Here is a 12,500-nt window from a genome sequence, read left to right on the forward strand (position 1 = left end):
ACCACAGTTTAACTCCCATAAGTTTCATTCATTTCTTTTCATACGCATCCATTTCCAATTTTCTTCTCTTTCAGCTCATTTCGATCATTACAAATTCAAAAATGAAAGGAGCAAAAACAATCGATTAATAGCATTCATTCCCTTTCATGCAAGCAATGAAAGCATCATTGTCAATTTCATTTTCCTATTTTATATACTATATATATTATATATTATATTTTGATATATGTGTTTACTTCACAATAATACTTCTTCAAACTTAGTAAAAGAGGAAATAAGTCCAAATGCTTCTTCGTTATCATCATCATCATCATCATCATTTTCATCATTATCCCGACATATTCATCATTATCATCATCATCATCATTTTCATCATTATCCCGACATATTCATCATCATCATCATTGTCCCGACATATTCATCATTATCATCATCATCATCATTTTCATCATTATCCCAACGTATTCATCCTTATCATCATCATCATCATTTTCATCATTATCCCGACATATTCATCATCATCATCATTGTCCCGACATATTCATCATTATCCCAATCATCCTTATCATCATATTCATCCTTATCATCATCATCACCATTTTCATCATCTTTATCCCTAACATGTTCATCATCATCTTCATCTTCACCTACCTCTACATCCTATCTTTTACCTCGGCATATTAGGTTAGAAAAGGACAAATCGATTCCGATTAGCAGCCACATTCTCTTGCCGAAGAAACACAGCCTTCTTTCTTTGCTTCTTTTCCTCCTTTCCTCTTTCCCTTCTTTTTTCTCTTCTCCTTCCCTTTTTTCCTTCTTCCTTTCCTTTCTTAATATCTATCACAACTTCAAATTCCTGACAAAAACTTCAACTGCTAGCTATCCTGTCTCTTTCTATCATGTTCATCTATCCAACAAAATATTTCTCATTAATTCAGAAACTACTTCATCTAATCCTACTACACCTCACCAACGTAGGTTCTACAGTACCGTAAGAAAGCGTACTTCAAACTGTATAGTTTACTTTTCTTTACTGATATTCTTATCTTCACTCTTTTTACTCTCTGCTATTTTATGATATTTCGTTATCACTGCATGAATTATTATGCTTATCACTTAACACAGTCTTGTCAACCGTTATTGATGAGATCGCTGTGGATGCTACATGCTACAGTATGTTGCAACATACATTTAAGACAGCTGGGACAATTTCTCATCTATTCTACTCATGGGAACACGGATAGACATCATCCAATTGCCAAAATACCACACGACAGAGATGACCTTAGCTGACCTTTAGAGAGAAAAGGCGCAATGGCGGCGATGTGTTGTCGGCGAACATGCTGATTTTTTCTCCAGATATTTTAATCCATTAAAGTGTCTGTCCCTCAATTTTCTTTGTTTCTTTCTCTCGAATTTAATCCATACAAAACATCCTGAAAATTGATAACTATAGGTTAATAAATGGTTATTCTCGGTAAGATTATGTCTATAGCGGGTGACGTCTCGATATTGTCGGTTATCCCGGTGGAGTAACTCTGTTTCCCTCCTGGACATCTTACAACATTAACTTTGCTAATAACAGTTCGATGAGACACTGATAATAAGAACTCTTTCTAGTACATTGATCTCTTTTTGCTTACCTCTCTCAATGTCCCCCCCCCCTACCCCGTACCTCAGTCATATCATGAGAGCACCGTCCCCATCGTTTTTGATCGCTTGCTTCCTTCTTCCTCTGTTTCCTGTCCTTATTTCCATTATTCCTCATTTCAGTCATTATACCAAATTTCTAACTATCGCTAAAGTGCTGCTTACTTTTACCATTTTTGCAAATCGATTCATTCCAAGTCGTCGCGAATAATACTCCGTCCAAGAAGGATTGCCCGCATTGTCACGTTGCTGATATTCGTGGGCGTAAGATGACAGACGTGAATGAGTGGATGGGTCATTTATTTTTCATATCGGACCGTTCTTTTTTATGTTCATTGATTTTTAAAACCAAAACGCCACTTCTCTTTCAATTTTAACTTTCTTCTCTCGTTTTAAAGTGCAACCCATTCCATTATTCTCGTTCAGTATATCTTCCACGTAGGTTGCGTAGCATCAAGTAATGTACCCAGTGATGATGATGGTAAACACAACTGGACATATGGCTGAAGTGACCATGCAATGACCTATCAGATGCAACGGTTTTTAACGATGCTATCGTGAACTTTCTTTTTATCTTTTGCTCATGTAAAAGTAATAATTGTGATTCGCACACTATTCTGTTGGAACGCAAGAATACTAACCGTTTATGTAAAGTGATTTCTCGAAGACACGCTGATACATTGAAATCACTTTCTGCTCCCTTACAGTATATTTTTGAAAATTTGAAATTTTTGCCTTCATTTTATACAGTAGCTTTTATACAGTAGCGAAATATTAAATGGAAATAATTTTCACTTTTCCCTAATCGCAAGAGGTTGTATATTATCGCAGTTTCCTTCGCATAATTGTGCCAAATTGTGTATGCATGCATTTGCAAATGCATTATGCATGCTCCATTTATGAAGAGCATGCATCATATATGCATTAGTAGTGCGTAATGTATTTATGCATCATTTATGTCACGTATGATTATTTTTCGGCCATTACTTTTTTAGAATTATTAATTTTTGCTGGGATAAAAATTTAAATAATTGATTTTTAGGATTTATACGTGTTATGCGTGACGTGTATCGCTCGCAGAGGGCGTTTGCATGAAACAGTTTGCACGCTAAAACAAACTATCTTCTGGAGAAATGATGTACTTCAAATTACATCTCTTACTTTTCCTTCTCACTTTTATCGATTTTTCATTTACTGCTGAAAGAAAAGGTGTGTGTTGTTTCTTTTTTAGAACCAATTTATAATAATATTTCATACCGTTAGTCAGTACTAAGGTAATTCGTTTCATTACTGCAGTTATCCTTTCTGCATTTTCCCTATCCTTCTCATCTCTGAGTTTTTGTCGTTGGTTTGAAAAGCTCAATTCCTACCGATTATTCGTTGTTTTGAATTATTTAGAATCTACAACTTTTTCTAGGGCCGCGCATTTTAAACCAAAATTCTAATTCAGGGTCATTTTACTACAATTTCGACCCGCCAAATTTCTCACCATTACAAAGAAGATATAAAAGAGGAATTGATGATGACAGCGATGATATCGAGGACGCATTTCGTTTACCAAAAGACGTTGAGGTGCTAGAAGATTCGGTATGCTTTTGAAATACTATTTTGATTTTACAGCATATTCAAGTATGACTATTGTGTTACCTCCCGATATAGTATTATTTTTACTTCAGCATCATCTGCTCATAAAAATTTTAGTTAGGTTTGCATATCCTGAGAGTTGTGTTTAATCGATTATTTGCGGTCTCGTTTAAGACTGTTAACGTAACTCCACTTTTTGAAGTAATGGGAACAAATAACGAGTAATGCGAAGCAGAGAATTTATGTGGTACGGAAGTTGCCTTGATATTTATATCATTATGTACTGATATCATAGAATTGGAATATATTTCCTGTACTCAAAAAAATGACTGATTTAATTTGAACTTTGGAGTTTAAAGTTCAATTCGAAAACATTTTTTTTTTTAAAGATTGATCATCAGTATTACATAATGGAAATCAAAGTCAATAGATCCGATCTAATGAAGGATTATTACATCGATGTACCAGCAATGTTAGAAAAGCCAGGAACTGTTGGTAATAGAAGTCATTCATCACTTTCAAATAGCTATAGAAGAGCCGTGGTATGTAATATCAACCATCTGGATTTTTTTTGTAACAATTTCCAGTCTTCTTGATGCCAAAATAATAGAACTACTAGTATGAACGAAATTTAGAAGGTAATTTGCAAATTACATTGTTTTATAACATTAATTGGCGACTGAATCTATAATTCGTTATTTTCACTAATTTTTTTTTTGAAAAGATTTTAGGCGGCTAAGATACAGTTTGATTTTCCTTTTTATGGTCACCGAATGAAAAATTTAACTATCGCTACTGGTGGTAAGTTATCATTTTCTTCCAAAAACCTTAGGTTTTTCTATAGTATTCCTTAGAAATTTTAAACTTGTGAATACTAACAGATACTGACTTTCCGCTCTTTTATAGTAATATACTTTGAAATAGAATTAATGATTCTTTAGTAGTCAGTGTTCTGTAATTATAGTGTTGTTGATGTCCACTACGTTTTATTGAGAGCTCGAAATTTGGAATAAATTCAAAGCAAAATAATAGCACACAGACACAAACTCATTTACTTCATAGGCTTTGCTTACATTGGTGATCAGTGGCACAGCTGGTTAGCAGCCACGCAATATATTGCACCGCTTATGGCCAATTTTGATACGCACGGCGAAAATGCTACAATTATGTATGCGGATGATGGTGAAAAGTTTGTTATGGAATGGCGTAATTTACAACTTCGTGAACAACGTTCAGGCACGGTTTCTGTACATCTTTTAAGATTAGCATGCCACACTTTTTGGAAATTTCCTTTTCGAAAATTTATCTTTGAAAGGCAAAAATAGCTTGAACACTCCAGTGAAAATAAAATGGACAGTGTTTGTATCACTGGGAGAGGTAAGTGTAAATGTTGTAAATATACGTAGTCTTCAATCTTAGATTATGTTAGCTTTTAGAATTTTTATACGATCGGTTCAGTTGAAGATTTGAGCTTCAAGATTAGATGTTAAATTATGTTAGGTTATTGTCAACATACTTTCAGACGGTTTCTTCACTTTCCAAGCATCTTTACACAAGAACGGAGATATCTGGTTCGTCTACAAAGATGTAAGTATTGAATGAATTCATGCTTGCATTCTAATAAGTATTAAGTTAATGTAAGTAAGCAGGAATATAAAAAGCAGTAAGCAAATTAATTTGAGCAGTATATGTCCCTCTTCCGATGATCCCTTTCCTATTTTGTGACAACACTTTACTTTGATTCGACAGTATCTTTAAGCGATATTTTAGGTACCGATACCTGTAACAAACATCAGTGATTCCCATCACCCAGTGAAAATAGGGATGAGTGATGCTTATCTTTTTCATCACAGCGTGCATAATCCCCTTGCACCTATTTCGCAACCTCGTAAGTTTTTTTCATTTTCTGCTCTTTAAATTGGAATATCGCAGAATGATATCGTTGGAAATGTCCTTTTTAAAACTTTGTGAATTCACACTGCCTCCGTCCTTTTTTTTTCTTTTTTTTTTTTGTAGCATCAATAAAACGGGTTATTTACGAATACCATCGCATTGAAGTGAAACCATTATTTATTGTATCAAATACAATCGTTCTATTGAAGGCTCAACCAAGTAAGACCAATTTTTGCAAAATTTTTCTTTTCGAAATTCTTTTGTATTCATAGAAAATACGTAAATGCAAGTCTTCATATTCCAGCATGCATACAGTATCAGAGCTGTGAAGAATGTTCCAATGCGACTTTAAAACATTTTAACTGCTCTTGGTGTCATTCGAAGGCAAAACACGGTGGACCTTTTTGCTCTGACCAAGCTGGGTAAACTATGCTTCTTTGCGTAAATAAAGATCTCTAATTCGGAATCCTCAAGGGGAATATGTTACATAGTTTATTTTCAGACTGCATAGACGCCGACAGCACTGGATTGAAGGCAACTGCAAGGATAACGGTAAAGTGACTTACTGTAGTGCAGATGAAGATTTCAATGAAATCGATGAGGAAGACGATATTCGTGATGCATCTGGTATTTTTAAATAAATGATGATCGAAAAAACTTTAATAATTGCAACTTCAATGTCTCTAAGATCGTCATGCACGGCTTTTGTAGCCTCTGTGTTATACTGATTTCGTAGCAGTTAAATGGTTTTTATAGAATCGTCACTTGCTTTGTTAAACCAAACTAACTGGATTTTTAGTTTATGCGGCTGATCGCTCAGTCTGATTATTCAGTTTCTTATCTCTTTGTTGGCAGTTTATTTTACCTCAGTACTAATACGTATTATAGATGGAAATATACTACAGTTTAGGAACATTCATTTTCATATCCTCATAAAACAATCAGTTATAATACTAGTAAGTAAAATTGCAGCATTTAGAAGTCGCAAAACGATCTGTTCCATTTGCAGGGAAAGTACGAGTAACAGCATCACCGTCAGAACCGGATGAAGTGGTTGCGTGGGATCGTGAGAAAAAAATTAAAGTTCCACAAGTAGCTAAAGACAGCCAAGGTGATTTTACAACTATTTACTGTTTTCGATTCATTATGAACGAAATCTAGTGAATAATTTAATAGAGTCGATCTCTTGCTAAGATCTATGATGAAATTAAGCCAGTTTATAGATGTGTTGGGCCGATCTAATAGCGGATTCGTGTCAATATTTGTTGTCGTCGTTGGTGTTATAATGCTGGCAAGTTGGGCCTCATACGCATACTTCAATCCTCATACGCCTTCGGGCCAACTATTGATAAGGGTAAATCCTGATTTTTTTAAAAAAAAATATTCATGAAGATTACTACAAGGAAAAATGCCTTTATGGTATTTCTTATTGTATGCTCAGAAAGATAAATTTACTTATGAGATGTTATTCGAAATTTTTTTTCCTTTACATCTTTTTCTGTTTTCCATAAATAATGTTTCAGTATCGTCCTTCGAGGTGGCATATGCCATCGAGTCACGTTCGGTATAGTGCTTCAGTACACATGTAAGCAGTGGAAATAACTCAAGGAATTTTTATTTTCAAACAATAGGTATGCGCGTCAATATTGAATCTCAGTGTTTGCTTATCATTGACTGTTATGCATGTTCGAAATGGATTTTTCATCCTTTTGTGCTTTGGTTTTTTTATCCCATTTATTTCTCAGATGGTACCACAGACCTTTGTTTAGGCTTTGTGATAAAATACGAAACGAAAAACTTAAAAATATTATATATTATGAAATTTGGATTAAACATCCAGGATATTCGAATTTGGTCAACCTTAAAAGCGTTATTCGTTGTTTTCAAAGTTTTTTCCAAATAATTTTATTCTGGTTTTGTCATACAGTTAGCAATAATATATTGTTCTTTCAGGCCCTGTCTTTGATATTTGTTTTATTATCTGATCATGGTTATTCTTCGAAATTTCCTCTAAGTTATCCTTCCATAAACAATTGTTCAGTTCTGCACTACCCTATTTATTACTTGATTCTTTCATAAAGTTGCAATGACCACATTTACACTCAAAGAAGTTGAATTGATTTGAAATGATCGGCCATTCTTTAAAATTTATTTTGAGGTTTAGCTCTTGAGTTATAGAACTGCAATTTTTCGTCAGCATTTTTTCATTTATTACAGTATTCGTCCTGAGGTGTTTTTAGTAGGTTACTAATTGTAAGTTGCTTGATTTATATAATTTATGATTTAAACTTAAACTCACTGTTCGAAATTTTCCACTCTGTGTCTAAAGATTTCGAAAAATTATTAATCTTTTCGTACCGTAATGTTTGTTTTTAAAATTGAAATACCAGGATTTTTTTTGAATATTGTTGCAGTGGCAGAGCTATACGTCGGATACTAGGCCCCCAAGAGAGACTTATGTTAAGCGCTAATCCCTTTATCTATTGTTAGTTTACCAATGATTTGTAATTGAAATACGAAATTTTAAAACTGGTAGAATATATTGTACAGTGCTTCTGCTTTGTTTTATCATTTGGTAGCATTTTTTCGGATAATGTGTGTATTAAGTCGCAGCATTTCGTGTTATCACATCTCATTCTTGTTTTTCATATCTTGCAAGGCAAAAAAAATACAAATTTTGTTATTCGCTGTTATACACTTCATATTTTAACAATCGTTTAATCAACTTATCTCCAGTGTAGTGTAACATCTTTTACTATCCATTCTGAATAATTTCCCACACATTGTTATACATTGTTTAGTATGGTGTCTGAAATTCGGAACTTTGCAAGTGGCGAACAAATTCGAAAAACATTTGGAAGACTCTTATCCCTATTATGATATTAACAGTGGGAGCAATTAGGTAATTAGCCTTTGCAAGTCTTTAAATGTAATGAATGCGCTTAGCTAATTACGTCTACCTCTGAGAAAATAACTTTTGCCTTTTTTTTGATAGTGAATTTCATCCAATTTTAAAAACTAAAGTTTCAAAAAAAAGAAATCCAATCACATAATTCTCTGGATACTTTGTCAACGTCAAGCGAATTTTATTTCGTGCTATAAATTTTTCAAGTGTGCCTCTCGATTTGCATTATCAAGAAATCCAAATGAAAATTAATTGTGTGCTACATTTGATGAAGTTTGAAAAGTCAAAAAAAAGACAGGGGCAGTAGGACGAATATATTGAAGTGTTTATTGGGGAACTAACAATTTTTTGTTTGGAAAATGCTGGTTCTTTTTTTTTAAATCGGTTTTACTCAACGATTTAATCGGCCTTACTTTGAACTGTACTTGAACCGTTTACGAAGACGAAACAACGATTCTACCTTAATTGGAAAAGACATTTGAATTCGCAAATTGAATATTTCATATAATTAATTAAGATGTTAATTTAACCATTCAGTATATTATTTTAACAATATTCGTTTCTTAACAATGATTTTTTTTTTTTTGTGTTAATAAACAAATTAGAATTCTGAATGGCAATTAGCATAGGAATATTTAGGTCTCGTATCAAAACGGTAGCTAAATTATTTCGTTTTAAATGAATGGAATAAAAGAGTGTTAAAATCAAATTACTTTTTTCAGAAGCATTTTAGCAATAATTATAAGCGGCAATGAGTGACCAATTCATATATGAATTATCTTTTCAATTTATTTCTATGGATACAAGCATTATTTTCAAATTTACTTTTCAATCTTCATCTTTTAAAAATAATTCGTCATGATGTATAAATTTTCGTCATAAGTAATTATTGCAAGATTAGCCAAATGAGAGATGATCTACTATCATCAATACACATTCCCTAAACCAGTTTATTACTCATTAGCGTAAGTAGATTATGAGATTTCAAACGGTACAAATATCCACTTCTCCCTAACAATATCCCCATTTTATTTGATCATAAGTAAAATATGTATCATGATATCAGTCATCTTTTTCACATGCAATAACTATCCTATCACCATTAATTGATAATAATCACCGACTATTCAACTTAGTAAAAATTCGCAATACTCCAAAATAACTTCTAGCATTAAGTGGGAGTGATTACTTCTGTAGTTATAAGCTTAGCAAGATATCAGAAACTTCGCCAAAAAAAATTGAAACTTTAGATTTTTACAAAAAAAAAAAAAAATCATAGAAATTCATTGGCACGAAAATTAAGATTCAATGATTCAGTTATTATTTCACTATCCATTCGTTAACTGATTCTATTTATGAAATTTGACACTAAGAATTTGTGTTTCTCATAAATCACAAGTATGGAAAACAGGAAATTTTCGGATGAAAATCAGTTGCAATAACTTAAATTTTAATTAATACTCATTCCTAATAAAAAGAACAGACGAAAACAGAAAAGATTAAAACTGTGAAGTCAGAAATGACCCATAGGAGTGATATAGCAGAAGTTTACAACTTAACAGTATCCCTTTTAAATAACAAAATGACGATGACGATTATAACCGAGAAAATTGCGGACAAATAAGCAGCAGTAATGAGCAAGCTATCATGACGAATAGGTTCAAGTTCGAATTTAGTTTTTCATGATGAAACCATTTCAAAATGTTTGAATAAAAACTTCAATGACCTAGTTATGCATAACACAGATAAGTATGTTGAGAAGTGTGTAAGTTTGAAAAATGTTTATTTCAATACTAGAACGATCTTCTGAATTTCAGGAAATTTTTCTTGTAGGATAAAAAAAAATCCCATGTTCCTTGCAACTTTCTTGCAGATGTCTAGCATATTTCCATGGCTTTCGATAATAATATAAAGAATGGCAAACAAAATTCACTAATAATTTAAAACCATAATACTTGAACAAAAATGCACCGATTTATATAAGTTCGAAAATAACATTTAAGAAAATAGTTAAGAAAAAATGAGAGAACTCCGTGCGACATTTTAAACAACCAATCAAAAAGTTCACACACCTGCAAAACCAGCTGGTCCTTTACGTTGACTTAAAATACTTCCCAGTGTTTTTGGAAATACACTCATCATTTTGAATCTCTCACCCATACCTTTTGCACTCAACAAAATTTCATAAGATTTGAACAAATTTTCTTTTTCTTCCTTTGTTTTACAACATGCCAACAGTTTCTGCAGCCTTAATCCAATTCCCATTTGAGCAAGAAATTCTCTAAAATTATTAAATTGGTTGTAATGGGTTTCCTATAAGCGTTCCACTTCCGCAATGAAGAAATATATTTTGTCCAAATATTTTGTCCGTTACTGGGAGTGCCGAAGAAAAAGTGAAATAAAAAAAATGAAACCAAATGTTCCTGGTGAAATCATTCTTTATATAACAGTCGAAAACGCCACTGAAAAAACAAAGATTTACTATAAAATTTTGAAAATAAAAGAACAACACACCGTTGTTCAATTGGTCCAAAAACCAGTGTTCGGTCTTTGACGAGGCTTTTCAAATATCCAAAATTGACATCGGCAGTTATATCGTGTTGTCCTGGATTTTCCAAAGGATGTACAATTTGGTGACCTTTGTAGGCTCGTAAAGATAAATCTTTTCTTGTACCATTATGTCCATAATCTACTATCAACACAAAACCACCAAATTTCGTAATACTGTCAGCGACCTGAAGTACTGAACATAATATCAAAAATCTTAGTCATTACCGCCACTAAAAATATCGTCAGTGATACAAAACTGAATTACAGTTATAGCAATTATTGGCATTGATTAACCTGATTAATGTAAGTACCAGCGTCAATACTAATTTCCCATTCTTTAATTGATAAATCCTCACGAATATTTTTCGGTAACAAGCCGCTGAAACATAAAGTGTTATTTTAAGAGTTTGCGGAGAAAAAAGTTTGGAACAGAAGTCGTGATTTTTCCGAACAATTTCTAATGAAATCAAATGGAATGAATATTTACAGTGTATGTAAATTTTCGGATCTTGACAGCATAAAACAAAGCCTGTCATCTTTATCCAAATTCACATATACTTCGTGCCACTTGCCCTTATCATCTCTTTTGAATTGATTTACTGGCAGCGCATCCAAAAATTCGTTGCTTATGAATACAGAAAACTGCAAAACTTATTTAAACCAGTTTTTCATTCAATTCTGCCAATAAGAAATTTTATGTTAATTCCACACGAATAATAAGTGATGAGCATTTACTTTAGCAGGAATATCATCAACACTGCGATACCAATATACTGGAAAACCATTTTTCGTCACATTACACCGAACATACGGTTCTCCGTCAACGAACTGCGACGTATGCTCACAAAGCAGAGATTCCTGTTGACTCAACAAAGCGTCAGATGTTTCCACAAGATGAATAGATCCTTCTGTCGCCTAAAACAAAATGTCATCAATGGATATTAAAAAACAACAAAAAACATTAAGATGAAGCATACTTTGAGCTGTATCAGGGTCCGTGTGATATCATACATCAACTGCCCTGTACCAGGACCATTTTCCACTAACTGCCATTCCCCACTATGCCCTGAAAGCACCTGAAATAATACTAAGCAGTTGCAATTCATAATGGAAGAGATTCTTATTTTAATAAATCATGAATGGCTCTAACAGAGTTAACATCGCATGCTTCAAATGTCACTACAAGTATATGTCTTAAACATATTCTCCGTAAAGGTCACATGAATAGTCACACGTAAACCGAAGACAGGAAGTACTAAATATCATTAATATTATTTTACAATCATAGTTCAAAGTAGGAGAAGTACCGGTATAACTCAGTTCGTAGTAGCACCATATACCGACAAGCTCACCGAATATTTGTGTTAGCTCGGGAGCGGTGATAAAGTCACCTTTTTCGCCAAATATTTTACTACCATGATGCGAATAATAGCCACCAATAGGTGATGAAGCTGTTAGACGCATATAATCAGCAACACTCATCGGTCCATTTAAGTTAATTTTCTGCTGCAAAAAGAATGGTTAGAAACTGTTCAGAGACTTAAAATATACAAGCAACCTAATTAGAAAAACACGAAGATGACAGTGGTAACTGAAATTCACAAGAATTGCAAATAAGAGTTAGAATAATTTGTGAGAATTTGCTCTTTTTGCTAGCTGCTATACCAAAGTAATCTACACACTGCTGCGATTTGAAAAAGACAACAAAGATTTTCAAAAGTTACTATATTCTACACTATATTTTTCGCATCATCCTATACCTTCACCTGACTTATAACGATTAGACATTGTATAAGATGACGAACTTCAATATAATGTATTTGTAGCAACATGTAAACATGTAAAATATAGAAATTCACTGTACCTTAATAAAATGCAGTAGCTGATCGGAATACTGCTTCCTTGGTGGCTTTGTTTC

At 33.1% G+C, this 12,500-nt stretch overlaps 3 protein-coding genes across 3 annotated transcripts in view; 2 read left to right on the forward strand and 1 right to left on the reverse strand.

Annotated features, from left to right (window-relative positions):
- Positions 1 to 1,293, forward strand: part of LOAG_16692 (hypothetical protein) — a gene marked incomplete at both ends in the record, with an annotated part of 1,786 nt that extends 493 nt beyond the window's left edge. The window contains 2 exons of the mRNA XM_020449344.1: positions 264 to 684; positions 1,197 to 1,293. Of these exons, the coding sequence (XP_020307153.1) occupies positions 264 to 684; positions 1,197 to 1,293 (518 nt within the window). The remainder of the gene's footprint in view (positions 1 to 263; positions 685 to 1,196) is intronic.
- A 1,391-nt stretch (positions 1,294 to 2,684) lies between these two features.
- On the forward strand, positions 2,685 to 7,801 carry LOAG_07917 (tumor endothelial marker 3). The gene is made up of 13 exons (XM_020447567.1): positions 2,685 to 2,859; positions 3,101 to 3,237; positions 3,624 to 3,776; positions 3,966 to 4,035; positions 4,297 to 4,470; positions 4,757 to 4,821; positions 5,005 to 5,122; positions 5,251 to 5,346; positions 5,432 to 5,549; positions 5,630 to 5,754; positions 6,137 to 6,238; positions 6,351 to 6,481; positions 6,651 to 7,801. The coding sequence occupies exons 1-13, from the start codon at positions 2,784 to 2,786 to the stop codon at positions 6,714 to 6,716; spliced, it is 1,431 nt and encodes a 476-aa protein (XP_020302216.1). The 5' UTR covers positions 2,685 to 2,783; the 3' UTR covers positions 6,717 to 7,801.
- A 2,281-nt stretch (positions 7,802 to 10,082) lies between these two features.
- The window catches only part of LOAG_07918 (hypothetical protein), a gene marked incomplete at its 5' end in the record, with an annotated part of 2,514 nt that continues 96 nt past the window's right edge, over positions 10,083 to 12,500 (reverse strand). Inside the window, 8 exons of the mRNA XM_003143450.2 lie at positions 10,083 to 10,313; positions 10,547 to 10,767; positions 10,877 to 10,961; positions 11,070 to 11,224; positions 11,318 to 11,497; positions 11,560 to 11,648; positions 11,890 to 12,088; positions 12,447 to 12,500. The exon at positions 12,447 to 12,500 is cut by the window's right edge and continues 96 nt beyond it. Of these exons, the coding sequence (XP_003143498.1) occupies positions 10,097 to 10,313; positions 10,547 to 10,767; positions 10,877 to 10,961; positions 11,070 to 11,224; positions 11,318 to 11,497; positions 11,560 to 11,648; positions 11,890 to 12,088; positions 12,447 to 12,500 (1,200 nt within the window). The 3' untranslated portion in view covers positions 10,083 to 10,096. The remainder of the gene's footprint in view (positions 10,314 to 10,546; positions 10,768 to 10,876; positions 10,962 to 11,069; positions 11,225 to 11,317; positions 11,498 to 11,559; positions 11,649 to 11,889; positions 12,089 to 12,446) is intronic.

Source organism: Loa loa (genome assembly GCF_000183805.2).
Source record: "Loa loa unplaced genomic scaffold supercont3.13, whole genome shotgun sequence".
Classification (NCBI taxonomy): domain Eukaryota; kingdom Metazoa; phylum Nematoda; class Chromadorea; order Rhabditida; family Onchocercidae; genus Loa; species Loa loa.